Source organism: Cricetulus griseus (assembly GCF_003668045.3).
Source record: "Cricetulus griseus strain 17A/GY chromosome 1 unlocalized genomic scaffold, alternate assembly CriGri-PICRH-1.0 chr1_1, whole genome shotgun sequence".
Taxonomy (NCBI): domain Eukaryota; kingdom Metazoa; phylum Chordata; class Mammalia; order Rodentia; family Cricetidae; genus Cricetulus; species Cricetulus griseus.
Genome location: NW_023276807.1, coordinates 210,051,442 through 210,076,182, shown reverse-complemented (window position 1 = coordinate 210,076,182; position 24,741 = coordinate 210,051,442). Strand labels below are relative to the sequence as shown.

General features: G+C 47.0%; 2 protein-coding genes across 4 annotated transcripts; both read left to right on the top strand.

Annotated features, from left to right (window-relative positions):
• The first annotated feature begins 560 nt into the window (after window positions 1-560).
• Window positions 561-4,252, top strand: LOC113832707 (protein phosphatase 1 regulatory subunit 3E). The gene is made up of 2 exons (XM_027390613.2): window positions 561-1,266; window positions 1,352-4,252. Exons 1-2 carry the CDS (start codon window positions 850-852, stop codon window positions 1,772-1,774), a joined length of 840 nt encoding a protein of 279 aa, XP_027246414.1. The 5' UTR covers window positions 561-849; the 3' UTR covers window positions 1,775-4,252.
• Window positions 1,775-24,585, top strand: Homez (homeobox and leucine zipper encoding). Of its 3 annotated transcripts, none has more exons than XM_027390609.1 (2): window positions 1,775-1,955; window positions 21,798-24,585. In XM_027390609.1, exons 1-2 carry the CDS (start codon window positions 1,949-1,951, stop codon window positions 23,462-23,464), a joined length of 1,674 nt encoding a protein of 557 aa, XP_027246410.1. In that variant the 5' UTR covers window positions 1,775-1,948; the 3' UTR covers window positions 23,465-24,585. The 3 variants fall into 3 exon arrangements, with proteins under 3 accessions (XP_027246410.1, XP_027246412.1, XP_027246411.1); XM_027390611.2 differs by lacking the exon at window positions 1,775-1,955 and adding an exon at window positions 15,447-15,614; XM_027390610.2 differs by lacking the exon at window positions 1,775-1,955 and adding an exon at window positions 18,937-19,571.
• Window positions 24,586-24,741: the final 156 nt, after the last annotated feature.

The window sequence follows — 24,741 nt, the reverse complement described above, 5'->3', positions numbered from 1 at the left end:
GTAATTCCAGCTCCACGGTATCTAATGTCCCCTCTGGCCCCTGTGGGCACCTGCACTCCTGTATACATAAAGCCGGACACCATACACGTAATTTAAAAAATGAAGCAAATCTTTGAAAATAAAAAAGATCAGTAGAGAAGTTAGAACACATTTTACATACCACTGTAAAATTGTCACTAGCTTGTTTTTCAAAAATGAAACTGGAAAATAGCCAGTCTTGTGTCCACCGCTCGTCCTTTGGCGTTTTCCACTCGGAAGACTTAACCTAGGATTCGCGGCCTTTCTTTTCACTACGCCCATCTTCACCTCTATCCCAAACCTGTAGCCTGGGTTTAAGAAAACACTGAGCTCTGGGGAAGAGAATTAGCCTCTCGGCATTTTGAACTTTCCATGCAAGAAAATGAAGGATTACTCTTTCCTCCCCGCTTTAACCCTTCTCATACTGGAGTTACTCATTTGGGACCCCGAGGGTGGAGTCAGTCCCGCCCCCTGGTGCAGCAGGGAAGATAGATGCCGAGCCACCTGTCAGAGGGCTGTGGGCGGGGGCCGGGTCAGCGAGGCCCGCAGAACCGAAGGGAGAGCGCCGTTGAGCGCACGCTCAGAGCAGACAGCGGGAAGCCGGCAGGACCGACAGTCTTAGAAGACAGTGGGGTTGACCGCCAAAGGCAGGGAAAGGTGGTCAAGGAAACCCGCCAGGCCAAGAACGCGAGGTGACAGCAAGAAGGCGAGTCCAGGGCTAGCAGCTGCCGAAGCAGCCTTCCGCCCTATGCGCGGACGCGGAGCGGGTGGCCGAGTGAGGACGCGCCGGGCGGGCACTGTGCGCCGGCCCCGCTGGGGCGCAGGGGTGCCATGTCCCGCGAGCGGCCTCCGCGCACCGACATCCCTCGCAACCTGAGCTTTATAGCAGCGCTGACCGAACGTGCCTACTACCGCAGCCAGCGGCCCAGCCTCGAGGAGGAGTCGGAGGAGGAGCCGGGGGAGGGCGGGACCCGGCCCGGCGCCCGCTCGCGGGCTCACGTTCCGGGTCGGGGGCGCAGGGCCCGCTCTGCGCCCGCAGGTGGCGGCGGGGCGCGGGCAGCCCGCAGCCGCAGCCCTGACACTCGCAAGAGAGTGCGTTTCGCTGACGCGCTGGGGCTAGAGCTGGTCGTGGTCCGCCGCTTCCGCCCGGGGGAGCCGCCCCGGGTGCCCCGCCACGTGCAGGTGCAACTGCAGAGGGACGCCCTGCGCCACTTCGCGCCGTGCCCGCCGCGCGCCCGCGGCCTCCAGGTAGGCGCCCCGCCCCCGTCCCCGGGACCTCGGCCTCCGCGCTCCAAGCCCTCCTCTGACCCGCCTCCCCGCCCTCTCTCCTCAGGAGGCGCGCGTGGCCCTGGAGCCCGCCCTGGAGCCCGGCTTCGCCGCCCGCCTGCAGGCGCAGCGCATCTGCCTGGAGCGCGCCGACGCGGGCCCGCTGGGCGTGGCCGGGAGCGCGCGCGTGCTGGACCTGGCCTACGAGAAGCGCGTGAGCGTGCGCTGGAGCGCGGACGGCTGGCGCAGCCTGCGGGAGTCGCCCGCCGCCTACGCCGGCCCTGCCCCGGCCCCGCCGCGGGCTGACCGCTTCTCCTTCCGCCTGCCGGCGCCTCCGGTCGGCGGCGCCCTGCTCTTCGCCCTGCGCTACCGCGTGACCGGCCGCGAGTTCTGGGACAACAACGGTGGCCGGGACTACGCGCTGCTTGGGCCCGAGCACCCTGGTGGTGCCGGAGCCGCGGAGCCCCAGGGCTGGATCCATTTTATTTGAACTAGGCTCCTGCTGGCCACAGCAGGGACAAAACAGTGGCACCCAGGCGTGGGGGGAGACTGTGGCGCCAGGAACCCGGGAACCACAATTGGCAGATGGGTGGAGGGCGGTCCCAGAGAGTCAAGTCGAGGTGGCTGGAAACCGTCTGTGAAACTCAAGAGATTAGGGTGGAAAATGGCAGGTAGGTGTAAGCGGAAGGAACTCGAGATAAGAGGCCCAGAAGGGCTCTGGAAAGTGAAGCCTCCTTGGGCTAGGAAGCCCAGTGAAGTCATTCGGTTTGCTTCCCTCTCACTGGCCCTACCACCTCAGGTCCCCGTGCCCTGCCCACCCTAGCTTTATCTGAGCCGAAATTGCCTTGCTTAACCCCAGGAATTTGACCATTGCCCCTGGGCCCTGGCAGTGTGACAGCATTCCCTTGACTCTCAGCAGTTCCTGGCTTCAGTCTTCAAGGAAACATGGGAGAGAGTCCTTCAGCCACGGGGCGAGCCTTGGTGGCATCTGCAGATGGTGGCAAAACCAACTCCAAGCCTGCCCTTGTAGTCAAATAATGGGGCATCTAAGGGGTTTGCATAATCAGGCTTCCAGAAAAATGAATGCCAGCCTTACTTTTCTGGGTGCCTCTTAAAACCTTGAAGCACTTTGTGGACTGTCTGCGGAGGGACAGTGAATCATGAAAATCACTACTGATTTATTCTTTGTGCCTCTGAAAGAAGAGGAAACCACCAAGTATCTGTATGATTGAGCAGGTTATTTTATCTTTTTGGACTCCAGGTTCCTCTGTGAGAAATTGGATTTGAGTTAGGTGGTCCCTTAAGGTTCCTTTTTTTTTTTTTTTCTGGACAGGGTCTCTAGCCCAGGGTCTCCTGCCCTAGCCCCTGCTGTGCTGGGGTTATTGGTGTGAGCCACTATGTTTTTAGGGCTACATTTTGGTGTCTCATGATCTGTTCATGGCACAGTATAGGTTAGAAACTGTATTCTCCAATCTAGTGCTACAATTAAAGCCCACAGGGCAAGCCAGGTGTTGTGACACACACAGGGAGACTGTTGAGTTTGAGGCCAGCCAGCTAATATGATTGATTATTTAATCTATCCTGGGCTACATGAGACTGTCTCAGAAAATTAAAAGCAGCAGCAAGGCTTACCTAGCACAGTGAGTCTGTGGTTGGAGATGAGGATAGTCTCCCCCACACACACACCACTTTTTGGGAGTGGGGCACAGATGATCCAGGATACAGCCCATAAGCAGCCCATAGCCTCAGTGTGTTCCACGCCACAGCTCACCCTGTGCCATTTGCTCTTAACTTCCACAGACTTAGAGCCCCAGTCCCGTGAGAAAACGGAGACCAGTATTACTGTTAGGGAAAGTGATGCATGGTAGCCCCAGAATGGAACAGTTGGAACTCTGGAGGTCATGGGTATAAGAAATAGAAAACAAAAAATGAAGGCAGAGGTGACAGTTTGATCCATATCCAAGTCAATGAAATGGAGAACCTGGAGCCTAATGCAATGCCCACATTCACACCTCATGCCCTTCCTAGGGAGGCTCCAGGTGAGAGTTGGGTTTTGCTGGTTGTTTTTCCTTTCCTTGTCTTTCCCTTTCCCTTCTTTCTTTTTTAAGATTTATTCATTTATTGTGTATGCAGTGTTCTGCCTGCATGTTTGCTTACAGGCCAGAAGAGGTCACCAGATCTCATTACAGATGGTTGTGAGCCACCATGTAGTTGCTGGGAATTGAACTCGGGACCTCTGGAAGAGCAGCCAGTGCTCTTAACCTCTGAGCCATCTCTCCAGCCCCCTCACTTGTTTCTTTGAACATGTAGGACTTTTGCCTTTATTTCCACTCTTCACCCTTGTTGGTCTCTACGGGGCATCCCCTTTCCCTTGAGAAATCCCTGTCCACAGCCAGTTTCTCACTCCACCTCTTCCCTGCCAGGTACCCACACATCATTCAGAATTCAGTTTGGGGCTTGTCCCTTTGCCCCTGCAGTCATTCATCAAACATTCACATCTAAGCATCTTCTGACCTTGTACAGAAAACAGTTTGATGTTTCCTGGGGATCACCTTCAGGTTCAGCAAAGTCGCAGGAGGCACTGTACTGGAAACCACCAAACTCTGGTCACTCTCTAATCTTCAACAAGGAACCCAGGGAGACTGGGTGGAGGTTCCATTGTGGTGGCATCATTCCTAGTGTGTGTGTGTGTGTGTGTGTGTGTGTGTGTGTGTGTGTGTGTGTGACTGTTACTTCTTAACAGATCCTATTTAACTTGTGTGCTAAATGTGTGACATGCATGTTTAAAACAGCACTGTGACTTGAGCATTATCTCTTTTAGAAATAAGTCCAGACTCAGTAATTTGTTCAAGAGTATGGGATTGTGAGCCCAGGAGGTTCCCATAGTCTGTGTGGGTAATCATGGTGGTATGTATTTTTCTTTGATTAAGAACAAAATTAAAAACTTTGCTATATATCCTCTATCATAGGGAAAGACCATCATTCATTATGCTGTGCCTTCCTGTCCTCCAAGGGGCCCAGACTTTTACCCCACCTTCTCCTGTGCCAGCATTCCAGTTCTACAGGGTCAGAAAGGCACTAGCCCATGAGCCTGCTAGAGAACTCGGGAACCAATGTAAATGCCAGCTTTCCATACACTGGGTTCTCTCCTGGCTCTGGCCAACCCGCTATACCACCTGGCGTGGCATCTTTCCTTCCTCTCCCTCCATTATCCTTGACTAGGTACATTATTTATTTAGGTTTTTTGAGACAGGGTTTCTCTGTGTCTTGGAGCCTGTCCTAGAACTCGCTCTGTAGTCCAGGCTCTGTAGTCTAGGCTGGCCTCAAACTCAGAGATCCCCCTGCCTGCTGGGACTAAAGACATGTACCACCACTGCCCAGATTTTTTTTTTTCTTGCATGACCAGGTAAACTCTGATGTTCCTTGAGAAAGGTTCCTGGCTTAGGACAACTGCTAGGTGGTCTTTGCTGGGCTTCCTCTCTGGAACCCCTGGTATTATCAATTAGGTAAATGTGAGCTTGGGAGGGGACATCTGGATGAATAGGAGTCTTCTGGGTTCTTTGCTTTGGTTGTTTTTTATTTGTTTTTGTTTTGTTTTGTTTGAGACAGGGTTTCTCTGTGTAACACCCATAGCTGTCCTGGAACTGACTCTGTAGAGTAGGCTGGCTTCAAACTCACAGAGATCCACCAGCCTCTGCCTCCTAAGTGCTGGGATTAATGGTGTGCGCCACCAACACCCAGCATTTTCTGGTTCTTTACTGAGCTGCTACACACTTAAGAATAAGTGGATACTTTTCTCTAGTCCCCAAGGTTGGATGACCTGGACTGAGCTACCTCCTTGTGCACACAAATAATAGGTGCCTCATTCTTGGAACCCACAACCAACTAAGCTATCACTGTACCACAAACCTTGTAAAACGGGGGAGAGGGGCTATTATGTGTTGTCTTGTGTGTTATTTGTGTGCCTAGTCCCTTTGAGATTCCCAAAAGACTTTCCTGTTCAGATGTCGCTTTCCTGGTACATGAGTTCAAGATTCTCCCTGTCTCTGGCATTTCCTTACCTTGTAAGTGGACTAGTGTAGCAAAATCATAAATTCTACCACCAAAAAAAAGTGAGACTCCTTTCTTTGTTGACACCGTTCTTTCCAAGATTCACCTACACTTCTTGCAGTGCCAGTAAGCAAAGAGGAGTGTGCCCAGGGAGAGCAGAGCTACAGCCGTCTACTCCCACCCCCTTGCTGTCTTAGTCCAGCCAGACATGGGAAATAGTTATTAGTATTTGCTCAGATTAAGGTGCTCTGGTGGAGACTCTCTCTGTGGTTCCCATGCACTGGAAAGTGCCACAAGAGAACACTACTGTCCTTGACGAATCCCAGCAGAAATACCAGCAAAGTCCCTTTGACTTCAGAAAGCATCCTACACCTACCTGTCTGGTAGCTCTCCTTACCATAGCCTGAAAGGCCAGCTCCCAGATCTGCTCCAGGGTCGCAAGAGTAAACCTCAGAGTAGTGAGGGCTTAGGAAAATTCTTACCTATCTGAGGGTTAGACTTTTTCTGAGGGGAAAAATAAGAAAACACAGACACTTTCTGGTGATAACTTACTTCATCTTGAAAAATTCTCTCTGAAAAATCTCTCTTCACAGCTTCCTAATTAGCTCTGTAACCCTTCTCATATCTCTTTCTACACCCTTCTCTCCCACAGCCAAACTCTGAATGATAGGTTATATGTTACGTTTTCAGGGCCTGACCCATTCTCATAACACAAGATAAGTCACAGAGTTTCTCCTAGAGGGGTCACATTGGCAGGCCAGTGAGTAACCCGTGGCCATGGACATAGCTCTTTCCCAAACAGAAAATGACACTGGAATTCAATACTTGAACAATAATAGTTAATTAGCTAAACCTTGAATGGTAGGGAGTACAAGCAGAAAGTCCATTTATGTCTACTAAAGTTACTTTGAGCTCTGACCTTGAGTTAGCAAAACACCTGGGAAAATGACTTCATGTAGGGGCAACTAGTTTGCTTTGAATTTGTTCAGGAATCTAAAATTAGCTGTCTGTGTAAAAGGCTGTCTTTATGCCTGAGAATCCTATGTCAGTCTAAGTAATGAAAAATAATCCTACTGTTAATTCTATTCATCAAAATTATACAGCTTAAGCAGAAATCATCTTCCTGACTATCCACAGCTGTATGTGTGCACAAATAGATGGAATATATACATGGGATAAACACACAAGCAATGGGAAAACATGCTTAGCAGTTCTTAGGGAAGAAATGAAGTGGCTCGTGGGAGAAATTACAGACAGACACAATTATCTACAGCCAGTGATACCACAGCCTTGCTCCATTACTCATCTGGTGGGTCAGCCTGCTGAACACTAGTTGTCACCCCTGTATACCCTCCTGGCCCTTTGCAACCAGAAGCTCTTGGCACCTTTTCCTGGCCCTTCTTTCATTCTCCCTTTCCTCTCTGATATTTTGACTTGAAACATGGTTCTATTGCTTAGCCCAGTGTTGGGACCCAGACCCCACGGGGTCTCTATGAATTGTTTTCCAGCATAACCACAGGTACCTCCTGTTTCTCGATACTCAGACTTAGTGGTGGTGCAGGGCAGCCACAGCCCAGCCTGATGTCAAATGTGTAATGCTCCTGCTTATCCTCCCGAGGGCTAGGATTGCTGTGCTACTGTGCCAAGCTGCTTTTTAACACGATTGCCCATTTCTTTTATAATGAGCCCTAACTCTTCAATTTCCAACTTCTATGTTTTTGCTTCTAGCTTGTATTTGTTGGAGGCTCTTCTGGATGCTTGCCAGTCACACACAACCAGAAACACAAAAGGCATGTCTACAGAGATCTTTGGGTTCACTTCCTTCCCAGAGAACACAAATCCGGAAGTGAGAAGGAACCAGCAGTAGTTGTAATTTGTCAGTGTATTTCCAAGTCAGGACTTAACACTTGGGCCTCCTGATGGTCATAGCTTGTTACTCATGATTGTTATGGCAAGGGCAAAGGTTAACATAAAAGATTCCTTAGCTGGGCTTGGTGGTGCACACCTTTAACCCCAGCATTCAAGAGGTAGAGGCAGGCTGTTAGTTCTCTGTGAGTTCAAAGCCAGCCTGGTCTACAGAGTGAGTTCCAGACAGCCAGGACTACACAGAGAACCCTGTTTTGGGGGAAGAAAAGCTGGGTGGTGGTTCACACTTTTAATCCCAGAACTGGGGAGGTAGAAGCTGGTGAATCTCTCAGAGTTTGGAGAACAGCCTGGTCTACATAGTTGCAGGACAGCCAGGGCTACACAGAGAGACCCTGTCTCAAAACCAAGAGATTACTTCTTGTACCATCCCCCTCCTTTCCCACCAGTCCCCTTCCTTCTCTGTGGCCAGAAACTGGTAAGGTCTCTGTGGCCAGCCTTGGGCTTCCTTGGGTGATGATGTTAAGAGCACTGATCTCTGTAAATATATAGCCCAGGTATTACAGCACAGGTAGCTAATGTGGAGAGAAAAGGGGTTTGTTCTGTGAGCCTCATCTGATGTCTCAGGTTTGGACCACCATACCTAGCTATCATTTAATAATTTTATTTACTTGGAGGGCACTTGTGGAGGTCAGGATAATTTTAGAGTCAGGGTGTTCCTCCCCCCTTTCACTGTGGGTCCTAGGAATAGAACTCAGATCTTTAGGCTTTGCTGTAAGTACCTTAGTTGGGGTTTCTATTGCTGCAGTGAAACACCATGACCAAAAGGCAAGTTGGGGAGGAAAGGTTTATTTGGCTTACACTTCCACAGCACTGTCATCATTGAAGGAAGTCAGGACAAAAACTCAAACAGGGCAGGAACTTGGAGGCAGGAGCTCATGCAGAGGCCATGGAGGAGTGCTGCTTACTGGCTTGCTCCTCATGGCTTACTCAGCCTGCTTTCTTATAGAACCCAGGACCTCCAGCCCAGGGGTGGCATCACCCACAATAGGCTGGGCCCTCAATCACTAAACAAATGCCTTACAGGTCTGCTTATAGCCCTTTAATAGTTTATATTTTAAGTACATCAGTATGTCTATATGAGGGCATTGGATCCCCTGGAACAGAGTTATAGACAGTTCTAAGCTGCCATGTGGGTGCTGAGAGTTGAACTTGGGTCCTTTGGAAGAGGATCCAGTGCTCTTAACCACTGGACCATCTCTCCAGCCCTTATAGCCCTTTCTTAAGGAGGCATTTTCTTGAGGTTCTGTCCACACAGATGACTTCAACTTGTATGAAGTTGACATAAAACCATCCAAAACAGTACCTTTACCCCCTGAGATATCCTGCCAACCCTTTTGCTGGAGTCCTTTGACTGTAAAAGTTGGATAACAAGGAGGTACAGAGGGGTTGGCAGCCCTGGCCCAAGACAACCCAATGAGATTCCTTTGTCGTGTTAGATAGTGGGACAGTATGGAGAGCTAGTTTCTGGCACCCAGCACTAGCTCCTGGTTTGTTAAAGGGAACAGCTTGGGAAAAGCTGTTTTCTCTTAGTCAGTATTCGTCATTATTTGGGGGCTAAGTTACATTCTGATCCCTAGGCAGTGGGAGTGAAGTGCTGTGCTTATCAAAGGCAACTCTGAAGCAAAGTTAAGAACGATGTGATGTGTGATGATGAAAAGCAAGGACTGCTAATCCAGAATGGATGGAGAGAAATAAATTTTAAAAGGAAGACGTCCTTGAAAAGGATCAGGTTTCGGTTTTGTTTGTTTGGTTTTTGAGACAGGGTTGTCTGTGTAGCTTTGGAGTCTGTTCTAGAACTCACTTTGTAGACCAGGCTGGCCTCCAGCTCAGAGATTTCCCCTGCCTCTGCCTCCTGAATGCTGGGATTAAAGGCTTGTACCACCACCGCCTGGCAAATGATCAGGTTTTAACAGAACTGGTTCTCACTCATCTAAATGATAAAATAATGGAATTAGCCATAGTGTAATGTGTGGTGATGTATTGTTCATGATTTATTAAAGCCACTGGAGATCAAAATGGCAAAGCAGCCACTATAGTTCACTATAGAAGCTAGGCAGTGGTGTCACACTCCTTCAAATCCAGGACTCAGGAGACAAAGGCAGATGGATCTCTAAGTTCAAGGCCACCCAGGGATACGTGAGATTGAATCAGTCTAAAAGAGAAACAGAGCTTACACCTTTAATCCCAGGTATTTACCACAGGAACAGCATCTCAGGGCTGTCGTTCATTCTCCAGCCACACTGAGGAGAGGCAGCAGTCTGAAGCTTGGTAAGAGCTGGTAGAGACAGGATCAACCCTTTCAGTCTGAGGTAGAGATAAGATCTAGTGGCTGGCTGCTTTGCTTTTCTGATCTTCAGCTTGAAGTTTGAGCCCCAGTATCTGTCCCTGAGTCTTATTTTTTGTGTTACAGTACTGAGACAATAGGGAAGCCCTAGTTGGAGCATGCCTCCTCATTACATCATAATAGCCAATTTATGATGTCACTGCAGAGCACCCACTCAGTGTGCATCCAAAGTGATACCACATATGAAGAGTCAACATGAGGGCCAGACCCCCAGGGAGAGGTAGGTAGAGGCTGTGCAGGGCTTCTGTGGTCCTAGTCTCTTTCCATACTTAGACATCTTAGTTTGGTGGTGGGTTTATCTGAACTCTTTCTTTCACAGACAGCTTTAATGTAGCTTTTGATATTTCAAATCCATCCCAAATTCCCAACACTTGCAGCTCTGACAACTCAGCCTTCCAGCTTCCTTCAACTCTGACATTTCTTAGGAGACACAAAAAGCTGGACAGAAATCGAGCATAGTTATTTGGTTACAGGGTAGAGTCATATTTCTGTATCCCTGAAGTATACATTTTTATTTATTTATTTACTTGCTTATTTATTTATTTATTTATTTATTTATTTGAGACAGGGTTTCTGTGTGACTTTGGAGCCTGTCCTGGCACTCGCTCTGTAGACCAAGCTGGCCTCGAACTCACAGAGATCCGCCTGCCTCTGCCTCTTGAGTGCTGGGACTAAAGGCGTGCGCCACCAATGCCAGGCTGAAGTATACAACTTTTAAGAAGAAAAATACAAAATTGGGCACAAAGTGAACATTTACAAAATGGGAAAAGATGGAAATAAGTTATAGTTTTTAAAAAGCTGATGAAAATTACCTACCTGGCCAACATTCTTGTGTGTGTGTGTGAAGTGTTTGGATACATGATCTTTGAAAGCTTTTTGTTGTCACTGTTCATTTGACACAGGTCTCACTATGTAACCCTGGATATCACTCTATAGACCAGGCTGTCCTCACATAGAGATCCACCAACCTCTGCCTCCTGAAGTATAGGATTAAAGATATGCACGGCTCCACTGGGGTTATTTGTGTGTGTTCAAGACCCACATAAAGAAGCAGAGGATAGCCTTCCTGGAGTGGTTCCCCTCCTCCACCATGTGGTTTCCATGGGATCAGACCTAGGTGATGAGCTTGGCAGCAGGTGCCTGTATCTACTGAGTGTTGCCAGTCCTGCTGCTCTGATAGCCTTTTCACATGCCGAGTAAATAATATTTACTATACAGGATAAGAAAGGGGGCCGGGTGGTGGTGCACACCTTTAATCCCAGCACTGGAGAGGCAGAGGCAGGAGGATTTCTGAGTTCAAAGCCACCCTGGTCTTCAGAGTGAGTTCAAGGCCAGCCAGGGCTACACAGAGAAACCCTTTCTTGAAAAACAAAACAACATCAAACACCCCCCCCCCAAAAAAAAACAAAAGTGATTTCAGTTTTCTAGCATAATCTTAACTTTTAGGTTATGGTTATTACAAAATACTATGTTTACACCTTTGATTGTGCTATAAAGAAATTTTAGACCAGGCATGATGGCTTGTGCTTGTACTTGTAATACTTTGGGAGAAGGACTGCCAAGAGTTCAAGGCTAGCCTGGCATGTGAGTCTTGGCTAATGTTGAGAACTTGTCTCAAAAAAAGCAGCCATCCCATTTCTTTCTTGTATGATCTAAGGCATTGCTAGGGCCACCATAACAAAATGGCGCAAACTCGTACTTCTTCAGATTTTTTGTTCACTTTTTTTTGTGGGTGTTTTGCAGTTCTGGTGCTGGGTTCCCACCTCGAGCCTTGCTGTCACTAGGCAAGCGCTCTCCCACTGAGCTTAGACCAGAGCCCAAGATGAAGATGTTTCATTCTGAGGTCTTCCCTTATCTGACAGTCTCCTTTACCCCCAAGCAGTGTCTCACTGTGTAGACCCTGAACTTGGCCTTGAATGTGATGGTCATTCTGTTTCTGCGTCTTAGAGTGCTGGGATCACAGTTGTGTTCGCCATGCATGTGCTACATACCTTCACATGATTCTCCACGTGCATCCACGCCCACGATGGGATCCCCTTGTTAGGACAACAGTCATATTGTGTTAGAGTTTAATGACATTATCTTTTTAAAGATCTCCAAATTGAGCAGGTGGTGGCACACACCTTTATTCCCAGCTCTGGGGAGTCAGAGGCAGGCTGCTCTCTGAGTTCTAGGCCAGCGTGGTCTACAAAGAGAATTCCAGATAGCCAGAGAAAGGTGTCTCAAAAACAAACATACAAATTGGAGTTACTATTTGTAACTGCTGCTACACTCCTTTAACATAAATAGAAAGACAGTTCAGTCCAGAAATTATGCCTGCAGTGGGATAATAATTTATTTGTGGCAGGAGTTTCTGTCCCACATGGTCCTGCAACCCTTTAGTCCCAAATAAGCACACAGAGGCTTTGTTTGGCCAATAGCTCAGGCTTCTTATTGGCTAGCTCTCTCTTCATGATTAACCCATTTCTGTTAATCTATGTATCTCCATGTGGTCTTGGCTTACTGGAGAATGCCTGGGTGTCCTACCTTCCCGGTAGCTACATGGTGTCTCCTCCAGATTCCTCTCTTGTGTTCCTCTTACCAGAATTCTGATCTAGTAGCCCCGCCTATACTTCCTACCTGGCTATACCCTTCCTGTCCATTCATTGACCATAAGAAAAACATATTAAAGCATACAGAAGAACATCCTCCATCATTTATTAGTAGACATAACTGTAAACCACACAAGTACCCCTACTAAACCCAAATTAGGTGTATGCCCAATTCAGCCAATCTCAAAATGTCTATGGCATTCATTGTCAACTGACAAAGGGGGAGTTTGATGGAGGGAGAAAAAGGAGGGAAACATAATTTTCTTCTTTTTTGTTGTTGATGTTTTTGAGACAGGGTGTCTCTGTGTAACAGCCCTGGCTGTCCTAGAACTCTCTTTGTAGACCAGGCTGGCCTCAGAGATCAGCCTGCCTCTGCCTCCCCAGTGCTGGGATCAAAGGTGTGTAACACCTTGCCCAAGTGGGACACATCAATCTTAACATTTCCACTATGTGTATTTCCTATTTTTGTTTTGTTTTGTCTTGTTTTTTTGAGACAAGGTTTCTCTGTATGGCCTTGGCTGTCCTGGAACTCTGAGATCTGCTTCTGCCTCTTGAGTACTGGGATTAAAGGCTTTAACCACCACCTCCCAATATGAGTCCTCAGTGTCAAGTACAAGTCCTGGAAGAGTTGAGGAGATTATTACCCTGCCAAAGGCAGGTTCTTTTTTATATTATGAGCCTGGATGACTGCTCATTAATTTTCATACCCAACTCCACTCTGTCTGGAGAGTAAAACTCATAATAAGTAAGCCTTTAACCTGTACTCCAGTTTAGGGGAGTTCCTTCCTTTTGTGGTTTCTTTCCTCCCACCAACCCCTCTCAAATATTTTACTTTTAAATGTTGGAATGTTTTGCACAATGTATGTCTGTACACCACGTGCATACAGTGTCCATGAAGAGGGCACTCTCCTGGAACTGGAGTTACAGATGGTTGTGAACCATGTGATTGCTGGGAATAAAACCCTAGTCTTATGGAAGATCATAAAGGATTTATTTTTTGCAGATGTTTTTTATTTGAATTAGAAACAAGATTGTTTTCCATGACAATCCTAGTTCCCTTTCCCTCCCCTCCTCCCCTATCACTCCCTCCCCCCCAACTAAAACCCTACCTATCACATATCCTTTCTGCTCCCCCTGAGGGGTGAGGCCTCATGAAGGGTTCTTAACCACAGAGTCAGCCATTGTTCCAGCCCTCTAACTCTTGGGAGTGAATGTTTGTAAAACTAAATGTGACTGAGTCATTATCTTTTACAATTCTAAGCTGGTAACCCTTCTTGCCCAAAGTAATTTACCAAACTCTCCAGAGTCAGCTGTTTAGTTCCCACAGACAGAGCCTTCCTGGTTTTTCAGCCAAACAAGCACAGATTCTTCCCAAGCAACCCAGTCCAATAGAGTTACAGGGAATGCTGTCCCCATCCCCCATCCCTGGAAACTGAGGGCTTCCCCTTTCTTCCTCACCTACCCACCAATGAAACACTGTCCTGTTATTCGGAATGTCTTGTAAACATCAACAGCTATGGCCTGACACATCAGGAGTGTCCACCTTTAAAAGGAGCCTGTTTTCCTTGTTTGCCCCACAGTGTTTCTACCAGGTGTTTGAGGACATAGATAGCTTTTAATATTGAGACTGAGTTACTAAGTGTAATGAGGAAGGGGGGGTTGGAGGCAGATAATGGACTAGTCACAGAAAATAGTCACAGAGACATTTAAAATGTCTCTCAGCCTGCATGGAGTGGAGCCCTGAAGAACGAATGGAGTTTTTGTACCTGGTTTCTTGCTATTAAATTTTTATCATTTATTTTTTACATACTGACCAGTTTCCCTTCCCTCCTCTCCTCCCGGTGCCTGGTTTCTTAGAGAGGATGTGTGGGATGAAATACTGTCCTTAGGGAATGGTAAAACTGTCCCTTGCTGAATTCATTCAGTACATCTGTTGTTACCTACGGGAGATCCACACATGATTGAGCCCACTATCACTGTCATGTGCTCATGGACTCATGAGGTCCCACCCACACCCTACAGGAACACCAGGTTGCCTGGGGAAGAGTTCCCAAGCTCCCGACATTCCCTGAGGATATATAAACAGTTTACAGTTGTTGGGATAAAGGAGACTTTGGTCTGGGCACAGCCACTGATAAGTTGCTCATGTTTCTGGAAGTAACCCAATTAAAGTTCGATTCACCAAGCTATACTTGGGTGGAGTCATCTCTTTGGTCTGTCTTTGGTGCCCTATTTGGGGTGAATAGTCTTTTGGGTTTTTTAAGTTTTTTTTTTCTTTTTTTTTTTTAATTGGGGGTGGGTGGCAACGATGACACAGGGACATGTGCATGTCAGTGCAGGTGCTTACAGGATCCAGAAGAGGGCTTCAGATCCCTCAGACTAAAGTTACAGGTGTTGTGATGTAGGTGCTGGTAACCTAACTTAGGTCCTTTGCAAGAGCAATATGTGCTTTTAGCCTCTGAGCCTTTTTTTTTTCAGCCCCCATTTGTTCTTTTCAAGAAAAGTTCATGCGGTAGTAGGTAAGGAAGAGTAAATAGTGAGGTCTGATATTGCCTTTTAAGTGACCTAAATAGTTAAGATTGGGCCTTTTCAAATGTCCACAACATAAGTCACTTCGCAAGTGTTGTTCCCAAGTAAGATGGGGAAATAGTAAACATTCCCAATTTGGTCGGTACCACATGGGAAAATGGTTTAGTGAACAGCACAACTTGTTACACCCTAACAGCGAAAAACAGAGTGTTTCCTCATTGGAAACACCCGTCTGTTACAACGTTTTATCTCAGAAATGGCATGAGCCTCCGGGTTCTTAAGATCCTCATCTTTCTGGGGGCCGAAACGAAACCTCTGATCCACGTTGAGCACGTTCTCGGCGGGTTTAAGTTTCGTTTGGCAGACGCTACTGGCCGCATTGGGCTCCAGTTTAAGACTGGGAGGGGGGTATCTTAAAAGGGCGTCCTTGGGGCTGGGGCAGGGGGCAGACGGGTCAGTAAACAACTTCGCAAGGAGTACCGGGAGCGGAGACGCACTGGCGGCGCGGGGCCCCGACTACATCTTCCCTGCCCTAAGCGCCCACAGTGACCGCTTAGGCCCACGCAGCCAATCGCGGACTTCGGCCGAGGCCGGCGCAGCCAATGGCCAGCCCAGTGCGTGCGTTATGCCGGTGCCCGCCCCCCCGATCCGGACCTCGGCCCCTCCTCCGCCTCCGAACTGGGCGAGCAGGGGCGGAGCGCCTCGCTTCAGGGGCGGGGGCAGCGGCAGCGGCAGCGGCAGCGGCCGCGGCGGTTCAGGGCTTCTCGCGGCTGGCGTGCCAGGAGCCGGTCGTCCCGCAGCCCCTCTCCCTCTTGGATCCCCTTCCTCTTCCCCTTCCCCGCCCCGGCCCACGGTGCGAGGCTGGGAGCCGCCGCCCGGGCCGCGCCGCGGTGAGTGACCGACCCCTAGCCCCTGGGCCTGCCTCCTGGCCGGTGCGACACCTCGACCCTCGGCCCCATCCTCGTGGGGGGAGGAGAACCCTCCGTTGGAAGTCGTCGGGTTCTGTCCCCTATCTTCTCCCTCCCCTGGATTTTCGAATCTGTGCTGTAACCCGGGGAGGCCAAGGAGTGTGTATAGGGGGGATGGGAAAGGCTGGTTGGGACGCGGTCTGCGAGGATGCAGGTTCCTGGCGCTCACCGCTCCAAGTGCCGCAACTTTTGTTCTCTGACCCAGTTCGGGGCCCTTCAGACTGCCTCCCAGGCCTTCCCCATACCCACCCAATGACTACCTCCTGGCAGCCTCAACACGCATATACACCCGGACCTTACTTCTGGGGAGCAATGCCATTTAGGAATGAAAGGTTTAAAAAAGCTGGCCCCAGACACACTCGTGCCCCGCCATACTGAGACAACCAACCAGGAAACAAAAAGTCCTCACAGGTTCCCGGTGTTGCGCCCCTACCTGAGACTTGTAAACTGGAAGAAAACTCAAGCTTGAGACTTGCTTGAAAATCAGTGTGGGCCTAGATCGATGCTGTGTCTTGTGAACCTTTCGTCATGTGTTTTAAGTCCATTTATAGTTACAGTATTAAGATGAGAGACAGTAATTGCAAAAGCCAGAAGTCTAAAAATTAAAATACATTCATATCCTAAACTTTACAATTGGAAGTAGATTTCACCAACTCTTTGGTGTGCTGTTTAACTCCAGTATTAACTGCACCCTGAGAACTTTTATGAATGCCTGTGTACCAGTCCACTAATCAGATGGGAATGAGGAGGAGGGGTGGCCTTTTAAGTTTCCCAGGTAATTTTAGTATGCCACTCTACATGAGAGCTACTCACTTTGATCATGTGTTATTTCCAGTTTGGCTTTCTTCAAAGTGGATGGAGACTGGACACATTTTGAACAATTCAATCTTCTACAGTTGCCCTCCCACTACTAACTGGGCAGCGTTTTAATGCATACTCTTGAAATTAGTCTCTTCAACACATTTAATTTTTTTGTTTATCTAGTTTTACTCTGTAGTTCAGGCTGGCCTCAAATTTGTCATCCTCCTGAGTTGGCTTGGCCCCTGAGGTAAACTTTAGTTTTCATATTTTAATAGATTTTCACGATGTCTATGTTATTACGCAAATATCCAGAAATGGGCAGCAACCTAGGGCATAAACAGTTGTAGAAGCACACTATTGCAGGCACACAGACAAGTGAATAAAACCAGTACCGTTGCACTAGAGAATAGCTAAACTTGAGTATCCAGCACACTGTGAGTATTAACCATGTAATCTTTTGGATCACTTAAACCAGGCTTCTGAACCATTCAGCACCTTTCCCACCCCAACTGGTGCCACAGACACCTCCCTTCTAGACGCCCAGCTGACAGTCTTAATTCTTGACTCCTGTTCTTCCATTTGTTTATACTAAGCAGATTGTTCAACTCTAAGTAAGATACTACACTGCCTCCAGTAAATTAGGAAGACTTCTAAAGCAGAGATTCTGAAGCTGGCTTCTTGGCAGTGACCCCAGTGCAAGTGTGAATTTTTTTTTTTTTTTTTTTTTTTTGTCCTGGAACTTGCTGTGTAGACCAGGCTGACCTTGAACTCAGAGATCTGCCTGCCTCTGCCTCCCAAGTGCTGGGATTTAAAGGTGTTCGCCACCACTGACCGGCTCATGTTCTATTTTTTTAAGTCATAATTTTCTGTTTGCCACTTTTAACAAAAATATTCATTTGTGTGTGCGCACGTGCCTGCCTGTTTGAATTTGTGTGCACCATGTATGTTCAGGAGCCCATGAAAGCTTAGAGGGCCTTGGATCCCCTGAAACTGGAGTTACAGGTGGTTATGAGTTTTGTAAATATGGGTGCTAGGAACTAAACTGTGCTGAGCTTTATCTCCAGCCTAGGGGTCTGTAATTTTTATCTGATTCCCAGAGAAGTTCATAATCTAAAAAGTTCAGAAGCACATAAATTAAATGTCACAAAAGTCCTTAAGGCCCTTAACCCTGTATTACCCAGACACACCTTAGGCAGTACTTAACACCCCCCCCCCCATCACTCAGACACACCTTAGGCAGTACTTAACCCTGTATCACTCAGACACATCTTAGGCAGTACTTAACCCTGTATCACTCAGACACACTTTAGGCAGTACTTAACCCTTCCTGTATTACTCAGACACACCTCAGGCAGTACTTAACCTTGTATTACCCAGACACACTTTAGGCAGTAGTTCAGACCTTATGTGAACAAAGACTTAGGGAATTGAGCAGGATCACATCTAGTTTTCTACTTTATCTTCCATTTTAGTACAAGCATGTGCTCAACTAGAACATTCCAAAGTCTTATTTTTCCCCACCAGTGAGTGAATGGATACCTAAACTGCAAGTTTAGTCAGTCTGCCCGTCCTTTCCATCTGGCTGGGCATATTAGAAGTCAAAGGGGGGAAGAGTGTTGAGTATATTTTTTACATTAATGACTAAGCAGAATACTGTATCAGGCATCTATAATAAGGGTGCAGGTGTGCTTAACTCATAATAGATACACCACCATCTCTGTCCCAGATAGAAACCCTCCTCCAGTTTTGATTCTCTTTCTCTACCCAGTCCAAAGTGGAGGACAATACTAACAATGTAGTTGTAGAGTCTATACTACTTGTCTTTTTGTTGTTGTTGTTTTTGAAACATGGTCTTTCTACATAGCCCTGCTTGTCCTGGAACTCGCTTTGTAGAGCAGGTTGGCCTCAAACTCAGAGATCCACCTGCCCTGCCTCTGCCTTGGGAGTATTGGTATTGAAGGTATGCACCACCATGCCTGCCCCCTACTTGCCATTCTTATGAGCCATCCTGGTTGCAGTATGCCCCTAATTAAAAAACAGACTCTTCCAGAGGATTACCAGCTCTGTAGCTATATCTTGATTTAAAACATTCTAGTTGGTCATAATGATACAAGCCTTTAATCCTAGCACTCAAGGAGGCAGAGGCCAGCTTGGTCAACTACAGAAGTAGTACTAGAACAGACAGCTACACAGAGAAACCCTGTCAAAACTAAGTAATATTAAAAGCCAACATTCTATTTCAGAAATTCTGCTACAACTTTTGTGTACTATGAAAACCAGATATAGACTATACATTAAGATGCAGTATTAGCGCTGGGCGTTGGTGGCACACGCCTTTAATCCCAGCACTCAGGAGGCAGAGGCAGGTGGATCTCTGAGTTCGAGGCCAGCCTGGTCTCCAGAGCGAGTGCCAGGATAGGCTCCAAAGCTACACAGAGAAACCCTGTCTCGAAGAAGAAAAAAAAAAGCTGTATTAGCATGCATTGTACTGCAAGAATCCAGTTTGTGCTGTGAAGGATAGCAGACCTCATGAATAAGATACTGCTTGAGACATGTAACTGTACATAACTCATATAGTCTTTTCTGTCAGCTCTCCTCCACACTGACTAGACTATTTCTTGGCTACATCTTGTGGGAGTTGGTTTTCTTTCCACCTTGTGTCCTAGGAATCAAGCTGAGGTGGTAGGCTCTGCTGAAAGTGCTTTTATCCCTATAAGACTTATCTATAGCCCTATGTTTTACCTTTCTGTTTTACATGGATGGGTGCTGTCTGTGCACCACATGCATGCAGTGCCCACAGAGGCCAGAAGAGGGCATCGTATTCTCTGGGACAGGAGTTACACATGGTGATGTGGCTGCTGGAATTGAACCTGGGTCATCTGGAAGAGCAGCCAGGTGCTATTAAGGTCGTCTCTCTAGCCCTAATTTTTTTTTCAAAGCAGCAAAATCCATTCTGAAATTGTATGCAAACCCCAAAATATAGAATCTAAAGTCATGAAGGCTGGAGCTGTATAGCTTGGTGGTAAACTGCTTGCCTACCAGAAGACCCAGGCTTCTGCCACAGTATAGACTTCGTGGGTAGGTACCTCTTTTTTTCTGATAAACTAAGCTTTGGGTGAAACATGTTGGCTAAGGAAACAGGGAAGCTTCAGTAAATCTCTACTCTGCCAAACCCAAACCTCCCATCTCTAAAATCTGTTTTCTGACTGTATACTGCATGACATGCAATAGGTGCTTGCTGACAATATGTAACTTTTTTAGACTTGCAGCATTCTTTACATAGGAGGAAAATGGAAGGTCATTAGGGTTTCAGTGACTTACCCAATGTCTCAGAGCTAGCTGCTAAGAAGCAGGAGCTAAGAATTCATTAGCGGCTTCTACATAGACCTGTCCTGTAAAGGACCCTTCCAGTATATTGCTTTAGGATCTGCATGGAATCTGGTCGATTAGATTTAACTGTTAAAAGCTATAGCAAACAAACACTCAGGTGATTGTGAAGTTTTGTAATCATAAAGCCTCTGGGATGGGGGTTTGGGGACTGGCTCAGCAATTAAGAGCACTTGTTGTTCTTTCAGAGGACCGGAGTTCCATTCCCAGTACCCACATGGTAGCAGCTCACAACCAACTGTAACTCCAGGTCCAGGGGAATTGATACCTTCTTTTGACTTCTGAGGGCACCAAACACATGTGTTGCATACATACATATATGCAGATAAAACATTCATAAAATAAAATCTAATTAAATTTTTAAGAGATTATTTAAATAAAGCCCCCAGGGCTTGACCTCGTGGTGTTACAGCACATGCCTAGCCTGGAGGTCTCCAAAGAAGTGAAGACAAGAACCGCTGATACACTGCCCTTTGTGGATTTGAAATTTGTTACCAGTAGTATCACATGGGAATCTTATCCTATCCCAAAAAGACCAGATGTAATACAGACACCAATGGGATTCCTCCAGGAATAAAGCATGATGTGTTGAAGTATCTCTAGTGCCTAAGGAGGGAGCTGATGAAAATGTTTACAGAATATTCTGGGAACTAGCTTGACAGGCATTGAGGAATGAATAGGTCCCCTTGCCTTTAACCCTGGAAGCAGTGCTACTGCTGAGGAGCTTGCAGGAGTTAGCATTAGGGTTTAGTGAACCTGCCCACCTGGTTTTGAGAAGCAAGCTGGACTGAAGAGATGAGAAGAGCCCTTTTCTCATTGTGGAGTGGGCTGTTAATGGCGGGAGGGGTTCATCTCTGGGCTCCTTAGAGAGGCTGAGCTGTAAGAGGAGACTTGGAGAAGGGCTAACCTTTGTTGACACAAGGGAGGAAACTTCGCTGTCCACAAAACCCAACCCAGGGCAAGTAACCTTTTTATTCCAAGATCCTGTTCTCAAAGCCTTCCTACTCCAGTAGGGAAAAACATATCTAGAGTTTAGGGCTTTACGGTACTACGAATACAGCTTCCTGTTCCCAGAACACAATTCCATCACCAAGAAAGGAGGCAAGGGGTGGAGTAAAATATCCCCACCCTGTTTCCTTGTTGGCTTTTTGTTTGTAATTTTTTTTTTTTCCAGACAGGGTTCTCTGTGTAGCTTTGGAGCCTGTCGTGGAACTCGATCTGTAGACCAGGCTGGGCTCCAACTCATAGAGATCCACCTGCCTGTGCCTCCCCGCCTCCCCACAGTGCTGGGATTAAAGGCATGTGCCACCACCAGGCTTGTTTGTAAATTCTGAGACTCCTAGTCCTACTGACAAATCTTCAGGTGCTGGGTTGTAAGTATGTATTCCCATGCCTGAGTAATCTCCAAGTGCCGGGCTGTAGGTATACACTCCCATGCCGACTTGACAGCTTGTTTTCCTGTCTCCAAATTCTAGGAGCAATCCACGATTGTTAGAAATAAAGAGTAATCATTCTGAGATTACTGCATGAGGTCTGTTTTTTTTGTGGTTTAGTATTCAGTCAGTGAGTACTATTCCATGAACTTCAAGAGAGTGATAGGTTTCAGAATCAAACTGAAATTGGAAAGGTAAAGACTTTGGGAGGATAATGTTTTTCCTTGGCCTCTATAGACAGAATTTTATCCTCTGACTTGGGGTCATTTTTATCCTAACTTCTATGAATTTTGTGTTTCATACAAAGAACCAGGAATTGTGGCAGGTTCTGATGACAAGATTATGAAAACTGAGAAATGATTGAAGCATTTTAGGAGCAATACAACATGATTCAAATAAAAACTGTTTGGTGTTTAGCAATTTGGTAAAAATTAAAAGATGAGCCAAAAGCGCCTTGTTGATGGAGCTGTTTTTCTTCTTACAGCTATCTCTGAAGGGCATAAGTCAGAGCACACCATGCCTCCTAATAAAGATGCCAGCAGTCTTAACAGCTCGGCAGCAGGGCTCATCTGCCTCCCTCCAATCTCTGAGGAGCTACAGCTTGTGTGGACTCAAGCAGCGCAAACCAGTGAGCTGGATGGAAATGAACACCTGCTACAAACCTTCAGCTACTTCCCCTATCCAAGCCTGGCAGATATTGCTCTCCTCTGCCTGAGATATGGGCTGCAGATGGAGAAGGTAAAGACCTGGTTCATGGCCCAACGGCTCCGCTGTGGCATTAGCTGGTCATCTGAAGAGATAGAAGAGACTCGAGCCCGAGTGGTGTACCACCGAGATCAGCTCCATTTCAAGTCTCTCCTCTCTTTCACAAATCACGCAGTGTGGCCCCCACCGGAGATGCCTCCAGTGCCCTCTCCAGAGCAGGTTGCTCTTGGACTGTGTCCTCTGGCTCTTGGTGAGCCCACCCAGATGAAAGGATTGAAGGTTGAGCCTGAGGAACCCTCTCAGGTACCACAGCTGCCACAGAGTCACCAGAAAGTGAAGGAACCTCTGATGACAGGCAGCAGAGCGTTACCCCACCAATCAGGTTTTTGTCAGGATCTTCAGATCAGTGGACTCTCTAAGGAGCAGGAAAGGGGTTCTGACCAGTCATGTGGTGTAGGGACTGCTTCCTGGAATCACTCCACAGCTGTTCATCAGCCACATGCTGAGGATAAGCCCCCACTGATCTCATTACTTGTCAGTAGTTGTAAGGAGGAATCAGCACCTAGTGGGACACCTCCATCTCCTCCTTTCCAGGTATTGGCTAATGGAACTACTGCCACCCCTAAACCCCTCCAGCCTTTGGGCTATATTCCACAGTCGTTCTCGCCTAGTGAGCAGGCACTGTCTCCACAAGTGGAACCACCCTGGCCCCAAAGGCTACGGAATAACTCAGTAGCAAATCGGGTTGGCCCCACAGAATACCTTTCACCAGATATGCAACACCAGCGAAAGACTAAGCGTAAAACCAAAGAACAGCTGGCCATCCTCAAATCCTTTTTTCTACAGTGCCAATGGGCACGACGAGAAGATTACCATAAATTAGAACAGATAACTGGTTTACCTCGCCCTGAGATCATTCAATGGTTTGGTGACACCCGATATGCCTTGAAGCATGGACAACTGAAATGGTTTCGGGACAATGCAGTACTTGGTGCCCCTACTTTTCAAGATCCAGCCATTCCCACACCATCAACTCATTCCTTGAAAGAATGGGTCAAGACACCGCCTCTGCCAGCCCCACCACCCCTACCAGACATACAACCTTTAACACCACCTCTGCCAGCCCTACCGCTCCCACCAGACATAAAACCTTTAGAGAGGTACTGGGCAACCCACCAGCAGCTGCAGGAAGCTGATATTCTTAAACTGAGTCAGGCATCAAGACTTAGCACTCAGCAAGTGCTGGATTGGTTTGACTCTCGATTGTCTGAGCCAGCGGAGGTGGTAGTTTGCCTAGATGAAGAGGAGGAGGAAGATGAAGAACTGCCAGAAGATGGTGAGGAAGAGGAGGAGGAGGAAGATGACGATGATGATGATGATGCCATACAGGACTGGGGGGTTGAGGAAGAAAAGGGTCTATTACCGAAAGATGAACCACCCTATTGACCGTTTAAACCTTTTTGAAACACACTGTCACAAAGAACTAAAAAGCTTTGTGTTTTTCAGAGTGGACAAGGCAGGATAAGTAATTTAACAGTAGACTGGGGAGGTAACCACACTAAGGTATTAGATCAACATAAACCAAATTCTCCAGACTCACTGTGGAGAGGGCCAGGGATCTGGGCAAACAATTGCTAGACAGGGCTCTTGCTTTCCTCTTACTCTTTTCCTTTAGTACGCTTAAGCCTTGTCTCAGCCCCCCATCTACATGAGACCTGGGATGGAGAGAAGTATTGTGATCCAAATCCTGCCGTCTGTCAGAGAATACAAGGCTGCTTTGTGCCCATTCCTGACTTTCTGAGCACATGCGCATGCATATTGCAGCTAGGATCTGCAGTGTCCCGGTTTTGTCATAGATATTTGTCATACCAGTTTGATGTTTTTACTCGTTTTGCCACTTGATTCATGCAGAAGTAGATACCTCTTGCTTCTAATACTGGGACCAATCTGCCTTCTACCATTTTATTTCTAAGAAATCTCCTCTTTGCTCACTATTGTCTCAGGGTAAATCTTTACACAGAGTCTGTGAAAAATTTTAAGAATCAGATTGTGAATGTTAGTCTGTATATTTATTGAATGTGGGGATTAGGGGATTTGCCCTTTAAAGTATGATGAGCTAGGCATGGTGCCTGTGATTACAACACTTAGCAGGTGGAGACAGGAAGATCAAGGAGTTCAAGGCCAGCCTTGACTACATAAGAGTCTGTCTTGAAACATAATGGCACAGTGTAACAGAGAAGGATAGTGGGGATGTTACAGGTTTGGATTTACAACCTGACACCACTTTCTGTCCAGACTGATATTGTTGGTTTTTTTTATTTTTTTTTTTATTTTTTTTCCTTTTTTGCTACTGGTTCAGTTTGTATCTAACAAGAAATGTTTCCCTCTTTATAGGATCTGTCTTGGTGACAGAAGGACCATGGTCTTCTAACTCAATGATGTTCTAGAATAAATGTCAACATTGGGGATCACTGGTAACAGTGGGTTAGTCGCCTGAAAATAGAGTGCAAGCACTAAATTGCTAAAATAATAAAAAAGGCCAAAAATAAAATTGTTTATTTTCTCCACTTTGCCTCTCCTATGGTTTAAAATCTTATATAATCTCTCTCTCTCTCTCTCTCTCTCTCTCTCTCTCTCTCTCTCTCTGTGTGTGTGTGTGTGTGTGTGTGTGTGTGTGTGTGTGTGTGTGTGTGTGTGTATGTGTGTATGTGTATGTGTGATTT

Bases quoted from the DNA above. Each gene is read 5' to 3' on its own strand.
- LOC113832707 (XM_027390613.2), top strand. From the start codon at position 850: ATGTCCCGCGAGCGGCCTCCGCGCACCGACATCCCTCGCAACCTGAGC. The intron at 1,267-1,351 runs GTAGGCGCCCCG...CTCTCTCCTCAG, and splicing joins CGCGCGCCCGCGGCCTCCAG to GAGGCGCGCGTGGCCCTGGA.